The sequence below is a fragment of the Seriola dumerili genome, unplaced genomic scaffold, assembly GCF_002260705.1.
Source record: "Seriola dumerili isolate Sdu_G_001 unplaced genomic scaffold, Sdu_1.0 BDQW01000056.1, whole genome shotgun sequence".
In the NCBI taxonomy this organism is placed as follows: domain Eukaryota; kingdom Metazoa; phylum Chordata; class Actinopteri; order Carangiformes; family Carangidae; genus Seriola; species Seriola dumerili.
The window spans coordinates 2,757,133-2,775,122 of record NW_019174311.1 but is presented as its reverse complement, the minus strand read 5'-3'; the positions used below and the strand labels follow the sequence as shown (position 1 = coordinate 2,775,122).

General features: G+C 40.0%; 1 protein-coding gene across 1 annotated transcript; it reads left to right on the top strand.

Annotated features, from left to right (window-relative positions):
- Positions 1–3,035: 3,035 nt before the first annotated feature.
- Positions 3,036–11,603, top strand: LOC111219130 (PR domain zinc finger protein 2-like). The gene is made up of 5 exons (XM_022741723.1): positions 3,036–3,088; positions 4,494–4,569; positions 5,002–5,116; positions 5,177–9,369; positions 9,595–11,603. The coding sequence occupies exons 3-4, from the start codon at positions 5,066–5,068 to the stop codon at positions 9,335–9,337; spliced, it is 4,212 nt and encodes a 1,403-aa protein (XP_022597444.1). The 5' UTR covers positions 3,036–3,088; positions 4,494–4,569; positions 5,002–5,065; the 3' UTR covers positions 9,338–9,369; positions 9,595–11,603.
- The last annotated feature ends 6,387 nt before the right edge of the window (positions 11,604–17,990 follow it).

The following is a 17,990-nucleotide window of genomic DNA, read 5'->3' as shown; positions in this document are numbered from 1 at the left end:
ATTAGCATGGGTGTGGTGTGCATGTACTGTCAGAACATAAATACACAGTGCAGTGGGCTACAGTTGTCTGCATGTATGTACAGTATCATGTGCTTTTGCACTGTACAGTTTGTATATGTGTTCCTATGTGTTCACATTTGCATGTTCTTCCCTGCACAGCTGGTATCCCACAGCATGAAGCAATAAAATTTGTTTTTGTCCCAGTGACATGACATGTTGTATAATCACAGGCAAGCCTTTGTCTGCGCTGTGTGGCACACATTATGTATAAGAGACTCTTATTGTTTCATACCAAAGTCCTGCTCAGAGATCCTCCTGATACACAGACATGTTGTGGGCCACCTCTCTCTCTGTCTCTCTTGTCCTATATGTTCATGTGGATGGTGAATGTTTCTTTGTGCACAGAGTCATTGGCACGAACAGCGCCCACTGCCACAGGATATGTTACCATGCATCTAATCTGGGGCAGACTTTGTTCAGTTTCAGTTTCCTGTTATTTTAAAGTTGGCTTTTAGACCTGGTGCTGGTGTTTTTTTTGTTTTTTTTTAATGAATAGAGTATTTTATTTTTCATTGTGTGTTTATCTTCAACATGGAAACAGAACACAGTGACCACAAGAACTAAACATTCATCTTACGATCCAAGGTAAAACACTGGTATAATGTATATAGCCTACTGTACATTTTAAATTCTCCTAGACAGCTAAATGTACACATTTAAAGACTCACATAAATATGAAAATATAGACTATATGACATAGGTATGTAGAAATGCTTTGTCCCATTACAGTTGACGGTGATGCAAAAAATTATCAAAATATGGAAATAAAGTTAAGTGTTTTTATCCCACAAGTGTTAGTGCCTATAGTTGAAAACAATACCTCAGCTGTCACATTGAACATTTAAACCTTCATGAATGTCCTCTCAGTGCTTTAGAATTTTGTTTCCAAGATTAGGTTAACATGTAGCACCAGGGTTATTTACATGCAAGGCCTTGCAGGTGAGGTATTGCATGTTGACCTTCAATCTTGTTGCCAATGATCTAGGGCAGATGATGTTTCTCCCCTGGTGACTTCTTAGAAGAGGATGTACTTGACATGTGGCAACAACGTTAAACACACAAATATACATTATTATTGAATCTCAGTTCAGCATACTGATTAAGCAACGTAGTGCCATAGCGCATAGTGGCATTGCAAAGATTTTCTACCTATAAAATAACTTTTATATCTTGATAATGAAAGGCATAATGCATTGAAGTCCAGTTTGTTCTCTGATAAAGATATATGAGTTGAATAGCTTTCGCTTGTAGCAAAGTTCATTCCTATGGCTCTGAACGCTTAGCCATGTGTGTGACATAGCTTCCAGGCAGTCAGCACCTGCTTATGCAATGATTTGATGTATGTGTCTGACCAGCAGACCCAATTGTGAACTCTTCATCATAATGCCACAGCTGCAATTGTCATCAACTGTGAAAGACATGCATGGAGCCTTGGGCATGTCCAGAACAACTCACTACAAAGAACTATAAGCAAACATGATCACAGTGAACTTGCCACTAAATTAACTATTCGTGAGAATCTAATACTGTTTATGACAGTTTGGTTTTCAAGAGTTAAAAAAATGTCATACCATAATATATCAGCAACTCAACTGCAAAGTTTGGGAAGTTATATGTTAAACATAAAGAAGAGTAAAGTTAGCCCTGTTGTTTAGGATCTTTCATTGTGGCTTGCAGAGGTCTAGCATGCAGTTTGATAGAAAAATCGGCCCACATTTATTACAACACAAGAGATACCATGTGCCATGAGAACACCACCCATGTGCTGCACAATGTCACATATGTACATGTGGGGTCTGGTGAACTACAAATTCTTTCAAAGACAGTCTTGTTGGCATGATTCTGGAGGTGGAAATAATGCCATGTGAAACCACAGGGTAGCCTTCAGCGAAACAGTGTAGGTGTGAGCCTTATATGAGCCAGTGCCTCGTGATTCAATTGACAATTGTTGGGGAAAAGAGTGAACACATACTGGGGCACATCATAAATCTTTAACTTGCCAGCTCAGTATGTCTTTCTGTTTTCTCAACAGCTGTGTAACAAAAATGACAAATGTAATTAAAAAAGACTGGCATTTTGCCTAGTTATGACATCAGAATTACAATTGCCAATGACATGGCATATATTTTTGCAGGATTAAATCAAATAAAAAAGTGTATGTTTTTTCTGACAGACTTAAATTAATGGGTTTATCTTGTTCTCTGTTTATTATGAAAACGTATTCATCTCAAAACTAATGTTAATACTGCAAGTGATAATAGGCTATCAAAGCCATGAATATAGTAAGAATTACAAATATTCGACATTTTAAAATGTCGAATGTTTGTTGAATGCTATGCAAACAACTCAAGAAATATATCTTTGATGAAAATGACCAAAGTTACAGTGTACTGAGTTTATAACCTACTTCCTTATATTGAGACTTTATTATATTGCGCTCTCTACAGGTCAAATCAATACACTGCAAGGATGAAGTTCAGAAATAAAATATGAGATGTGGCTGTTTTATGAGGTTAAAGCAAAGTTAAAGGTTAAAGTCTTTTATCAAAATTAAAGACTTCAAACGTGTCAACATGTAGGCTAAAGATGTTGCCTTGAGTGTAAAGACTATAGTTTCAATATAGTTCGTTTTTTGCATCACAATTTTAGATGAATACGACATAAATAATCCAATAAACGAGCTAGAGACAGCAAATGTAATTAAAATAATTTAGTCAAATATATAATATTTTAGCGGACAGCACTGTCTGTACACTTTAATGAAACAAATTATACAGGGTAGCAGTGATGCGCCACTGTTCTCATTAGCCTGAGGGAGACAGCTGCCTTTTGCTATGATGATTTTTTCCTTCCAGCGCTTAACAAACCTGTTGCTGATTGGTCAACATTTGACATCCACATTTTCTGACCAATGAGGACGCCAGAACCTTGTTGGTGCATTGAGGAAGAAAAAACACAACTGTCCACAACCTGCACTAGAGGATTATTTCAAACCATTCTACGACAGTTTGTCTGCCAGCACAAGTAGGTACGGAAACTGTAAAGTGCCTGCGTTTATAACAGTCGGCGTTCGTAACGGTCGTGTCGAACATAGTATCCTAAATGTAGCCAGAGCTTGCGAGCTAGCATTGTGGCTAGCAGTATATTGTTAGTGCTTTCCTGTCGATAACCGCTGATTTCTTTCACTTGGTAAGTGAAGCCTTGTCATAGGATCTTGACTGTTGTAAGTATGTAATTTACAAGAGACCTTCTTTTATCTGGAGGACAGTGGAAGGGCTGTTTTAGAGAAGCCAGTTGACCTTTCTGCGGACGAGCTAGCAGCCTCTGTAGCAAAACAGTAATGTGACGACGTGTTGTGTGACCAGCTAGCAATGGTGCAAGGACGGGGGAGCGTCATCAAACCAGGTGAAGCAGATACGTGTTAACGCACCCTAAAGCTAAACCGACTTATAATGTCCAGATAATTTAGATAGCTACATTTATTTTAAATCCACTTTATGTGTAGTTGGTGTTATGTGTAATTGCAGCGCAGATGGATGGAGTTAGAGGATGAATAGTAAGAAACTGGCTCAAATAATTAGTATATATAGGCCCTTGTATGGTGTTGGGGACAAAATCGCTTATGCCAATATGATATCAGACAGATTCAGTTTTATTTGTGCACCCAGAAATCATGGCGTTTGTCTTGGTTAATAAAAAGGTAACGTGTATGATAATAAGCTATACGGTATTTGTTTACATTTTCTCTGTGTCTACAAGTGCCTGAAACTAAAGTGCGCTAACAATGGAATGATCAGGCAGCATAAATAAAAACGAATTATTAGTGCATATACATGAGCAAACTGTTAAATAAGCGAATAATTGAAATAACAACTGAGTAAAACAGATTTTGATGCTATAAGGGTTCAAGAGCACGACAACCCTGGCACACATGATGGGCCTGCTATTTGGTCCTACCAAGCAGGAGAGGAATGTTAAAATGCACCGAACCTTATCTGTTTACGAGTATGTAGCTATCAATCACTTAATTGACTAAGGTGTGTGTGTGTGTGTGTGTGTGTGTGTGTGTGTGTGTGTGTGTGTGTGTGTGTGTGTGTGAAAACACTTGTTGTATTTAATGCTGTGTTGTGCTACAAAGTGAGTGTCCAGTGGCTTATGCTGTATTTGCTAGTTCACAATGTAACCTTCATATGCGGGAGGGACATTAGCTTCAGATAATAAGACAGGACTGAAGGCTTATTATGCAGCCAAATGAACAGAGAGATTAAGTACAATATGCTCAACTACTCCCACACCACAGTTGTTCACTGTGACCACTTTTTTATTTCCTATCATTCTGTAGTTCAGACTTAAGTGTCCCACTATATATTGGACTCCTTTCACGGTTTTTCATTTTTTAATTTGTGCTTTGCTGTTTTTCTTTCTTCCTCCAGCAGAAAATCAAGACAACCCTGTGTGTTCATCTGTCAAACAAAACATGGCTTCTACTCTGCACTGACCATTAAAATGGTAAGATGGTGTGATAACAATTCTACAAATTATTTGAATTTAATGTTGACTGTTTTTCATTAGATGCTTAGGATATGTAGTGTCTTCATGGTTGTGTACAGTTTTCAAGAATGGGAAAGTGGTAAGATATTAAAGATAAGGAATGGCCTACTCTACAGTAATGTTGAGGGCTGATGCATTATGCCCGATCAAATAAAATATAGACTTAGTTTATGAAATTAATAACATTAGAAGTAGAAATACATCTTAGGCAGCACCTTTTTAATGAATGAATTGCAGCATAACAAAATAAATTGACTCAAACAGCAGTTAAACAACTCCTGGCTTATTGATTTGCATTAGAGTGTAAAGATTCAATGATTAGACTTCACAAGTGTTCATGATGCATGTTTAAGTTCATTTGATACAATATCTTCTTAATCTATTCAACAGGTGTAACGGTCAGAGTCTTGTGTGAAAGACGTTCTTCAGAGAACTGGATCAACCTCCACAGAAGATGGAGGACTCTCCTCACTTGTACTTTTCTGAATTTGGAGATAATGAGGATGTAGAGGAGGAGGAGGAGGAGGAGGAAGAAGAAGAAGAAGAAGAAGAGGAGGAGGAGGAGGAGGAGGAGGAGGAGGATATTTATCAAGAGGAAACTAACATGGAACCAGACATGATTAGGTCTCAAAACACAGATCTTCATAAACATCCCAATCAGGATACCGAGAGAGTCTGGGACTCTTTTCCCTGCCAGCACTGTGAAAGACATTTTACCAGCAAACAAGGCTTGGAACGACACATGCACATCCACGTTTTGGCAAACAATGAGGCACATGCATACAAAAGCAATAAGAGCAACATGTCTTTTGGTTCAAATGTAGGTCAGTTGCAGCATGAGAAGATGAAGCCTCTGGATTCAGTAAGTCCAGTCATGCAACGTCATACTTCTTCCCCCACAAGCTCTAACACCTCCAGTTTGTCTGCTGAAGACCACATTGCTCAGCCAGACAAACAGGGAGCATTAGACGGCCATCATGCTTGCAAGTACTGTGAAAAGATATTCACAACATATACCAACAAGCGACGACATGAGCGCAGGATCCACGAGCAGCACCTGCAACTCCCATCTGTAGAAAAAACCCAGCTGCCCCAGGAGGAAAGTCTTCAGAGGATTTTCCCTGAAACGTCTCAACAGGAAACACAGCTTGTTGACAATCCAGCACCTGCAGCTGTTGAGAATGACGGGGAACACATAGAACAGTACATGCTAGATATCTCTAGTAATATTTCAGAGAATCTCAGCTTTTACATTGATGGAAAGATAGTGTCAACAAGTACAGTGAGTAGCTGTGAAGCAGCTGAGGTTCATTCAGGGTCTTCGACTTTAGTGGGACTGGATGCCCTGATTCTAGACCCCACCCAAATCACCCAGGTTTTAAATACAGATTCAGTTACAGGCAAAGAGATTCCTGGCCAACCACTGGCTAAGAGAAGAACAGCAACACCACCTCTTTTACCACAAATAAAAACTGAACTGGAGTCTGAGGTCGTGGTGTCCTCTTCGTCATCATCACTTGTATCTTCTTTAATTGAGAATCTACTTCCTCAGAACACAGAGTCCACAGTCGTGCAGAAAGAAAGAACAGTGTACCTGTCTCCTAAGCTGAAGCAGCTCTTGGAGAAGCAGGACGGCCTTAAACCTACACTTGCCCTGATCACAGATGGCCAGAAGCCTTGTTCACCTGTCTCTCTCTCTGTCCTGCCTACTGCAACAGGAAGGTTTAAAAGAAGGACCGGATCTCCAACAAGCTCTCCACAGCAAAACCCAACATCTAATGAGGAAACACCAGCATCAGATACGGGCAATTTTGATGCTGTGAATACAGGACAGATGGAGACTCAGCAGATCTCACCTGTGCACCTCACAGCCAGTGAGAAGGATGACACAACACCATCTGTAGAGGATCCAGCAGTGAAACCTGTCTTGACAGAGAGCTGGCCCCCCATGACTGGTGGCAATTCCTGTAACCAGCAACCACTGGATCTCTCTAATACAATTAAAAGAAATGAAGATGTAGCTCTAGCTGATGCTGTGCTGGATTTGAGTTTGCAAAAAAAGAGCCTAGGTGAATCTGAACTGACATTAAATTTAGTTTCACAAGCAGCTTTAAAAGAAGAACAAACAAATACATGTATGGTGGAGAAAGCCTTAATGAATATTGGAAAACAAAATGAAAGCCTAGGGAATCCTGAGGCTCCTTTAGTCACAGACTTCACCATAGTCTCAGGTTCAGATATGGTGACCCCAGTGGAACCTGTTGCAGAAGGTCTTGTGTATGGACTCGCCCTACCCCCCAATTCTCTGACTCCATCTTCTGCCTCCCTTACCCCAGTTACCTTGCAGCCAGCTTCACCGTGCACTATAGCATTTGCTTCCCCAGCCTCACACACTGTGGTCCCTTCTGCTCCTTCATTAATCACAGTTTTGGCGCCACCACCACCTATTTCTAACCCTTCAAGCCAACCAATCCAGGTATTAGCCCCAAATATATCCCCTGAGCCCTTGGTAATCTGCTCAGAAAATACATTAAATTCTTCAGAGTGTGATTTAACTACTGCATTTGCAACAACAAATTCTGCGAACCTTGTCACACTCTCCCAACCCCTTGATCCAACTTTAAATCTACCAGGCCACGTGTTTCTCACTGATCAGATTGCTCTAAATCCACCTATAGTTGACTCCGCTCCTGTGTCTGAGGTGCCGTTCTCACCAACTGTAACTTTAAATGACTCCCTCATCAACTCTTATAACATTACCAGCAACACAGTGTTGATAGAGTGCACAATAGCTCTTGAAGCCCCAGGTAGTGTAGTCCCTGCTGCAATTACCTTGCAGGAAAACACTCCTGAGGCTCCAGCACCTACACAAATGGTTGTTAATCATATAGAACAGCAACAGATTGTTTCACTGCCCAACCCTCAAACTGTGGACCCCACTATTCTTGTGTCCTCCATCGCAGAATCAGTAACTCTGTCCACCACCACCTCAGTGGTATCTAATTGTCATTCTGTGGGTGAATCAAGTCCCATCGCAGAACCTGTTGTTAATGCAGAGCCACCAGGCACAAAAGAGGAGGAAGCTGCTGACAGTACTGTTTGCATACCCGAAATACCATCTAACACCTCACCCCCCTCTGAGAAAGCTGAAGAGGACGAATCCTCAAATAACACACCAAATGATGCACAACAGCAGACTTTCACCAAGAATTTCATCTGCAATGTGTGTGATAAGCTTTTCCATTCAATGAAAGAACTAGGCCATCATGTAGGTGACCATGCTGATGAATGGCCCTACAAATGTGAATTCTGCGTGCTGCTCTTTGGCAAGCCCTCTGCTTTGCTTGACCATCGATCAAGCCTCCACGGTGTTGGCAAGACTTATGTTTGCAGTGCATGTACAAAAGAATTTGTCTACCTTTGCAATCTGAAACAGCATCAGGAGGAATTACATCCTGGCCAGCAGTGTACATACACCGAAGAAGAAAAGGGAAAACTAAGACCTCAGAACTACAACAATGCAACAAAGGTCAACACAGAGTCCTCAGTGCACGATGTTCCAGAGGAACCCAAGAAATTGGTGAAAAAGGAGGAAGGTGAAGTAGATGGAGCTGCTGAAGAGCTGTTTACAACAATTAAAATCCTGGCCTCAGATGGAGGCAAAATCAAAGGGCCTGATGTTCGTCTTGGCATTAACCAGCACTATCCCAGCTTCAAGCCTCCTCCTTTTCCTTACCATAACAGATCACCTGCTGGCTCAGTGGCTTCAGCCACAAACTTTACCACCCACAACATCCCACAAACCTTTAGTACAGCTATTCGGTGCACCAAGTGTGGAAAGAGCTTTGATAACATGCCAGAGCTACACAAGCATATCCTGGCTTGTGCAAATGCCAGTGATAAAAGACGATACACACCAAAAAAGAATCCTATACCTCTACGCCACTTTGCAAAAACTCAGAATGGAGTGCTGTCAACTACTAATTCTACTAATGGACTAAATGCTTCAAACAGAGCCAGCCAGTCAAACAGGTCCAAACCTAACCAAGAATCGCCAGTAAAGATGAAATTCAAAGTGCTGAACAAAAGGAAGAAAAAGTTGGTCCAAAGGGTTATGCCACAGAGGAACAAGTCAGTCTCCTCATCAAATAAAGTGTCGTCTGCACCAGTGCATGAGCAGCAGGAGATTTTTGTGTGCCCACACTGTAGCAGGGAGTTCACAATGCGTCGCAGCAGAACCAAACACATGGCTGTCTGCCCCAAGAAACCTAAAGAGGCAAAGAAAAGGAAAGAGGGAGGAATCTCTGTGACAAAGGAGAATGATGGACACCTGCATAGAGGTGTTTCTCATGTTGAAGAGAAACAACAACGAGCCTCACCTCAACATAAAACCAGATTCCAGACTTCTGGCCCCGCTAAGAGGCCTGCCATCCTACCAGTGCAGACTGTCTTCTCAAACAAAAGAAGTAAAATAATCATAAAAGAAAGCAAGCAGCCAACACAAGAGACACAAACTCTGAATGAACTTCCAATTGTTCGCACTTTCAACCCCTCTATGCGACAGTATAGCAGAGTGCAGCAAAGTGTCAAAGGAATTCCCATTAAAATCACTATAGTGAAACCACAACAGACTGCACCACAGAAGGATGAGCTGCCTCCTAACCAGAGCCAAGAAGAAGAATCTGGAGGCGTTACCAGCAGCTCTGAGCAGAGCGCTACAGCTTGAAGACTACTCCATGCCCACCAGAGGATCAGCAGGTATTTAAAGAACATTTAGGTTTATCTGCAAAATGATAAAATTAATCAAGTTAAGTGATCTATAAAAAAAAGTACAAAAAAGCACAGTAATAGGTCATATATATATATATATGTACAATACAACGTATGTAATCAATGTATATAATGTATGTATAGATACCAGGACACTCGGTAACATTGTTAAACTGCTCTGGATCACAGTGTGTTTTGTTTTGTCACTTTCAGGACGCTGCTGTATGGCTCTCCTCAAACATCTTCAGCCATACTAAAGGGAGATTACTGCTAATCACACTGTAAACCGCATAGATTGCATTATTCTGTACAATAACAATGACTGAATCCAGGACGGATAAAACAGATGACTGAGGATACATCAGTGAGTGGATGTGTATTTGAATGCTTTTGTAGTAGCTTGGAGTTTTGTAAATTTCCCCTTCGTTTCATAAACCTTCTGTCAACTGCTTGGATTTGCACTTTGAAGTTAATCTGAGAGCTACATGTCACAAAGGTGTGTTATTTAGAGAGGATGACAGGTGGCAATCATTTTCAGCATGCATTTGCACTTTTCCTTATCTGTTGTCTGTGGCCTTTTGGTTTAAATTCTTACTGCATGCTGTCAGCTTGCACTACAGCTACATTCATGTGGGGTTGATTATGTTGATGCAATTAGGCCTTAAACAATGAATCTAGTGTTGGTCTGATTGACAGTTACTAGTATAATTACATGGGAGACACATTAAGATTCGAAATGCAAGATTCCAGAATCATAGAAAAGTAACAAGCTCTATAGTACAGTGTGACATTGGCCACAAGCTACCTGTCTAAATTCTTATTAAGAATATCAGCACTGTTGATTACTGTTAAGGAAGTCAATGTTATCATTATTCGTGTGAATGTAAGACTTAGTAGATTTAATGCTATAGCCTTTTCAAATCAAAACTGTTTCATTATGTGATTGGCCCAGTTGCTATGTATTTGTATGAGAGATTTGAGTGCTGTTTTTTTGTGCCATCAGAATTATATGATGTGGCTGAATGTGGCATTTAAATGAAGAGTAAACAGCTCAGTAAAGTTCAGTGTTTTCCACATGAATTTATTTTGGTGGTAGTTAGATTCAACCCCACTTTAACAGATTTATTTGTATATTTGCTGAAAATGCAGATGTGCAGTTAAATGTAAAAAAAAAAAAAAACTTCCCTAAAGAACATTAGTTTGTGAATGCAATGCAATGTTCCTTTGAATACTAATCTCATATTGTAGATTTTCAAACTCATAGGCCACCAGAAATAAATTCTCACCTTTGGGAAACACTGCACTTTGATGTGTTTACACTGCAATCCCAAACAGAAGTAATTTACTGTTTTGTACATCTTGGATACATCATTGCAACTTTTACAATAACAAGTGTTCAGTCTTGAACAGCACTGACACAGCTTGGCTTCATTTCCTCTGAAATCCTCAAATATTTCCAGTAGTCAGGTTTTCTGTTAGGCTTTATTTTGCACCTTTTCTACAAACCTGTCAAAATCTGATTTTGTGCCCCCCCCATTTAATGACTAAAAATATTCATATAAGAAATACAGTCTGTTTAGGTCTTTGTCATCAGTAGCATACATGCACTTCATAATTGCTTATAATCTGTATCAGTTGTCAGCAGTTCATTGTGTGAAGTGTGTATAATGAATTCCAACATGTATAAATCACAAAATGGAGATGTTAGATTAATTATGGGGTCATTTCTGCTGAAACCCTGTAGGAACATATGAAAATGTTTGTGGCAAGTTGTCACTAATCTCAAAGAATGAGTGTAACGCATTGTATCTGTATGATTTCAGTTTTTATAAGCTACTAGCTTGAAGTAACAGTGCTATACAGGGTACTTATTTAATCATGATTGAACTGAGTTATATTAATTTGGACAAACTAAAACTTGACAGTGGTCTGTATCTGAAAGAGTAATGGTACTTCTATTTTACATTTTTGCCTTTTCAGCCCTTGCTGGTAACATTTTTTTCATTCAGACAGACTGTAATGTGTAGGATGTACAGGATGGTTTGGGAGACTGTTATTTAACTGTGAAAAGTGCTTGTAGCATTTCGAAGTGTAAATTGAGTCATGTATATTTATTAATAATTTAAAATCACGTTATCAATCTTGGGACAGTTTCTCTCTATGATTTGCACTAAAGTTTTCTTCAAGTGAGAGTTCAAAATAAATGGAGAATGTTAAGGTTATATGTGAAGTTTGTGTAAAGCTTTCTTTACTAAACCAACCGAGCTAATGACATTATTGGAGGTGTGTGAATTAATAAATAGATTTGATTTTGGGAAATGATGCCATACTATCAGGCACTGTTATTTCACTGTGTTAACTGAGCGCCTGTATCTTATGTAGCTTCCTGCAGTTTATGCCTGACTACAAGGTACTAAAATGTCCAGGTGGTGGCACACTTGCCTTACTTTACCCTCTGGAGCATTGGATTCAGTAAAGAGGGTTTTTTTTTTTTTTTAAATACCACTGCATCCCACATTCTGTTTGAACAATCCATTTACATTCACACACGTTTTTATGCTTTAAAAAAAAAAAAAAAAAAAAAAACAGCCAGTATTTGAAAACTTGAAATCTGGATGTATGTGAAGGTATCCAGAGCCACCAGCCTGTGACCTGTTTTCTTGGAAGTGGTGAAAAATTATGTAGAGTAGCTGCTCAACGTCAACATTTATGTGTCATCATTTTTAAAAGATTTATTTATTCCAAAAATCAAAGGGTGCAATGCCTCTAAAGCTACACATTGTATCTCATTTGTTTAACCTGTACATAGAAAGTGTTTTTTTGTAAACAAAGTTATATTTACATTCAGTTACTGCATGTGCTTTGTGTGTAACAAACATGTTAAAAGATGTAAATCAGAGGAGGTCTGAGAGCGAAACCATTGAAACAGACCCACTGATATAAACATTGTGCTGTAGCTATGAGTAGTGAAAATATCCACAGGGTATCTTTAAATATTGTGCTTGAGTGGGAGCACTTGTATAGTACAGCATAGAAATGAATATTTTTACCAACATAAGACATCTTTGAATGGCAGAAGCTTTGATAGGCCAATTCACCCCATTTAAATAAAACATGGCTGTTGACTTTAATCTTCCTCAAAATTAATCCTTACCCACAGAAAGGCAACAGCTTCTCCTGCCTGTAGAGACCAGGTCCAAGTGCTGGCCTGTGTCAGCACGCTCTCTCAATCAAACATTAACAGACAAAAAGTAATCTCTGCCTGAGTATAATTGATCATCAACATGCAGCACAGTGGGCATGAATTTAATTGGAATTTTGGCAGTTATGCAGAATCTTTTATTTGATGCAGGCAAATAACATAAGGGTCCAGGGGAAAGATCTTTTTTTTTTTTTTATGATTCTTCAGTATTACCAGAAACAGTAGCTGTGCCGTACATCAGTCTGTGACATTGACACATCACTGTAATTCTCCCCATCCCCTTGTGTCATGGCTATAGCCAACACTAATAAAATGCAGATGCGCACGACTCAGCAGCAGCAGGTGAAGCAAGCTTGTTCAGTCTGCTCTGCTGTTACGTAAAGGCTTGTGGGTTTGTTCTCCCTCTGGTGAAGCTTATATTTTCACTGCTCAGAGGCTTTTAGTGCTTTTTGTGACAAATCAACACAAGTGGTTTGGAGCTTTATTTTCTCTTAGACGTGTGTGAAAAGCTCCAGCAAACTGATTCTGCTCAAACTGAACACACAAGGTTTTGAGAGCATGTTGCAACATGTTTTGTAGTTGAACTGAGGAAAACCAGAAGCTGTCAGATACTGTATTCCCTTACGACTAGTTGAAGGTGTGTATAAAGGCTTTTAACACACCCTGATGCCCTTTAAGTAATTATGAATATCAAAAAAAAAAAGAAGTCTAATTACAGTCTCTGGGAATAAGGGATAAACATTCAGGTGCTTTAAGCAGCAGCAGTGCCTGGCAGTTGATTTTTAGTTAGGAGTTGTGCCAGTGAACCTAGAGAGAGAAACCACAGCCCTAAGGTACAAGATCTCCCAGAGCTCACAAGCTCAGCAATAACTTCAAACTGCAAGGCTGCATTTGTATGCTCAACACAGCTGAGGATCTTAGCCCAGGGCCATGTTGAATTCTCAAAGGAAGTTATGATGAGAGGAGAGGACACACGATCAGAGATGATCGAAAACAAAAACATCAATCCCAGAAGTCTGAGGAGAAACCTTTGATCTTCTCATTCATTTCTTCATCTTTATTGAAAGTTTGATAAACAATATTAATACTGAACTGTAACCAGTAACATAGTGTGAGACATATTTTTTCCCCTCGGTGAGCTGCAGGGTCTGTCCTGTTTTGTCGAAAAGAGAAAACAGGTACAGGACAAACTCTACCAGGCACAAAGACTGGTAGAGTTTGAATGATGTATTGTGTCACCTGGAGGTGAGGATTAAGTTTGCATGTGCAGGTGAACAGTGCATGATGATGATGATGATGACAGGGATCTGTGAAGACAGAGAGGTGTCACACCACACACTGCTTCTTCTGGCTGATGTGACAGTGATGTTCTTTTAGTAGCAAAATGAACTCTTTACTGAACCAAACATCAATTTTAAATGCATGTTCTGTTGGGTTTTTTTTTTGGTGTAGTCAGAAACAGTTTGGGGCAGATGTCCCCTGAAAAGCAGACGCCTAGAGGTCTCAATAGAAGTTCTCTAGTTAAAGAAAATTCAAATATTTGAATATTGAAGGCTTGGAGACCTTGTAAAACAGCTAATTTGCTGCCTCCAATAACTTATGTAAGACTGAGTTCAAAGCAAAGAGTAATTCTGGCATTATAAAGGTAACTAACCCTCTCCAAGCAGCATTCAGTGGAAACAATATTACCAACAGGATATAGGGATAAAGTAGTTTTTACAATTCTCTTCTTCCCTTTCTGCATGCTGTTCATGTGGAACCAGAACAGACATGGTAATGAGGACATTAATAAAGGATGCAGATCCATTTTTAATGATCCACTGGCCCCTTTAGTTTGAAACTGGTTTTTGTGTCCGTGGTTGAGTTTTTTTCTTCACAATCCCTGTTTTGCTTTGAGGGGGATTCACGAATGTGCTATTTTTTGTCTGCACAAGCACAAAGTGCTGCATAAAACCTGTATACACCTGACTGTTTTTCTGTGTGAGTGAGAGACAGAGAGATGCAGGATCAGACTTTCCTGTCTATATTTGGAAAACAATCCTCATGTAGGAGAGTAAGGAGGAGAGAGAGAGAGAGAGAGAGAGAGAGAGAGAGAGAGAGAGAGAGAGAGAGAGAGAGAGAGAATAAATAAGAAATAAGTTAAACTTTATAATCCTGAAGGAAATTTAGTTTGGATTTAGGCATCAAACACAGTGGGTCACAGAGAAGAGGAGAAAAGGGAGAAAACCTAATGGCTGAGGTGAATGACGCATAAAAATGTAACTGCACAGACAGAATGACAGGTGTGAGACCTGTATTCATTGAGCAGGGAAAAATCCCAATCCATCCTTACCTGCAACTGCTCAACAATTTCATGATTGCTTCTATTAATTTTCAGTTCGTCTCTATGTTCTATGTGTCGTTCGTGTTTCTGAGGAACTGTGAGTTCTTTTTTTGTTTTCTATGTGTGACTTCCAAGCTTCCATCTAAAATGTATGATGGTGAATGAACAGACCTCGGGCCGCACCAGAGCATGCTGGTATGTGTTTGCAGCATATATTCAACAGCACCCTGACAGACAGATGTTATCATGCTTACACTCTTGTGTGTCTTGTCAATTTCATAACATCTATGCCTGTCAAATTACCACAGATGAGTCGGATTGGATTAAAAAGAGAGAGATAAAAGAGAATGGGGAAACCACAGCCCACAACTACAAGCAGCAGCAGCAGCAGCAGCAGCAGCAGCAGCAGTATAATGTTAAAAGTGGCTATACACACACTTTCACACATGCACACACAGTCATCTCTATTCTCACTTTTGTCAGGGGAGAGAGTCTGTCTTCTCTCTGCAGCAGGCTTCTTCTCCTCATCCCTCTCTCTCTCTCTCCCACTCTCTCTCTTGCTTTGTTCATGCTGTGTTTGCTGTGCTCTCTGTCTGAAGCAGCGCCACACTGGAGCACTAATGAGCAGGCTGTGAGCAACCCAACACAGATCTCCCATCAGCTGAGGAGCAGCAACAACTCTGACGGCATCTGAGGCAACGACAACGGAGGACTGATCTGCAGTCAGCGAGGGAAGCAGCTGTAAAAAAAGAAAAAAAAAAGCAAATGACAGCCCTGGGAAAGGCGTAGGAGAGGTCGTGAGGTGGCTTCAAAGGCAAATTAGCAGTCAGCTGAAAGAGTGAGAGGAGAGGATTGCTCCAGTGTAACAGCCGACCTTCTCCACGCTCGCAGGCTGACCCTCAGTTCACTTTCTCTTTCTGAAGACGAAGGACCTTTCCCCTCCCAGAGGAGCTCAGCCATGGAGGAGATGCTCACCTGCAGCCGAAGCCCCTTCTCTCAGGTGTTTGGTCGTCAGGGTCAGCTCATGCAAGCCAGTGAGTGTTAACATCATCATAAAGTCTGCAAAATATCAAAATGACAAAGTTTGACTTGCCTTGTTTGATTCTGATTGAGTTTAACTTGATTGCATGCAGTGTTTGAAGAATTGGTTCACCCACTGTTATTTTGTATTTAGTGCTAGACACAGATATGGAGCAGACATCATAGAGTCTATTTAAAGAAATAAATGACAGAAATTTAAATCCTGCTACACTGTTGTGCAAAATTAAGGCGTTTAGGGAGGCAACAGTTGAAAATCTGTGTCCCACTTTCAACGACAACCAGGAGGAAATAATATGTTTTCCTTTTAGAGTAGCGTCTAGTGCAATTTATCATTGAGTTCTCTATTTTAATCATGTTTCTCTTTTTTCCATTATAAGGTACATTAATGTATTTGGTAACATTTCTAATGCATTTTGTGTCTACTCACTGAGAAGACACAGTTCATATTTTAGACCACTTCATGTAGCATGCTTTTTTTGAGTTACACATCAATATTAAATCATTTGTAGTGTAATGCAGTTTAACACAACAATGTGTTCATGTTGATAGTGTGATGAGGGTAATAAATACCTATATGATGTTGGATTTCTTTTGAGATCGGTGTGTCACCTTTCTTCTTTATTAAACAGGGATGCATATTGATCTTATTCACTAATTCACGTTAAGTCAAGACAAGTAACTCTGCACCAATTGCTGCACCAACCTTATAAATTAATTTTTGTAGATTTCATCTTGGCAAATATGTCTGAGGCTGCTGAGTGAATTAGCAATGAAAAATAGATGATGTTTGCTTATAATTATGCTTATGCACTTTATGGGAATTTTTAATTAACATTTGAAGAGATTCTGTGCAGTACAAGTGCTTAGACATCCAGAGCCCCCATTCAGATTCTGCTTATGTGGGTGCATTCATGATATGTATTATTTGTATGGGAAATGTTTGCTTGTGCTTTGAGTCGATGTGGCTACTGTTTTTGTCAAAATCAAATCTCACAGGATGACAAAATCAGCAAGAGGTGGTCTGTTACAAGGTGTCACATAAAAGCCTAAAACAGGAAATGGCACCCTTTGGCCACAGCTGACCTGATGTGAAACGTAGTGAGTTGTGATTTCTCACAGGATGTCTGCAGGTTAAGGCGATTGTATATACTGTATATACTTGTATCTGCTGGGCAAGCTCACCACTCTGGTACAGAAATGGATTCGGATTGTTTTTTTTCCCTTGAAGACCTTGAGGTTTTTTTTTCTAGTGAGTTTAGCTGCACCTTGTCTGATTTTATTCTCTCATTCATCAATCGGTTTGCTTCTAGACTACTGTTTTTGCAATAGAAAAAAATGACCTCTCTCCACAATGGAAATGTTGAAATTTCTTTCAATGACATGTTGTATGGCACAAACTTGCTGCTGCTGTTGGTTTGTTTGTTGGAAAGCTTAGTTGTAATGAGAATGGCTTAAACTGGAGGATAGGTTTCCAGATCTGAACAACTGAAATGATTACTCACTTAGCTTCTCATCCACGCAGTGTGGAGAACGCAGCAGGCAGTGTAACAACAGGGAAAATCAACGGAAAAGACAAGACTGGTTAAATGTTTGGAAGCACGTCAAGCTTTCTTTGAGCTATTTGCCTTTGGACTACGACGCATACTGAAAAGCTGTTCGCACTGAACATTCAGTCTTTGTCGCACATTTATTTTACATATGCCCGAGGGGTATTATTGTATCCCTTCTCTGTTGCTTTCCCCCCATTCAAACTAAACTTTAAAACAACTTGATATCAAGCTGTGGTGCTCATTTACAGTAACTCCCCTCCGACGTCTGCTTATCAGTCGCAGCATAGGTGAGAGCGCTGGGTTCGTGAAACCAAAATGCCACTCTCTGGTTGTGAAAAATGACATTATCATTGCATGTGCTGTGGTGAATTACAGTCAGTCTTGCTCTCCCCAAGTTATCTATGCTCTTTGAAGCTTGTGCTGCATGTCTGCGATTTCGGGATGTGCAAGAGAGGGAAGTGAAGGGAGATAGGGGGAGGGGAGGGGAGGGGAG

Coding starts and splice junctions, on each gene's coding strand:
- LOC111219130 (XM_022741723.1), top strand. CDS start 5,066: ATGGAGGACTCTCCTCACTTGTACTTTTCTGAATTTGGAGATAATGAG. Junction 5,117..5,176: donor AATTTGGAGATAATGAGGAT/GTAGAGGAGGAG, acceptor GAGGAGGAGGAG/GAGGAGGAGGAGGAGGATAT.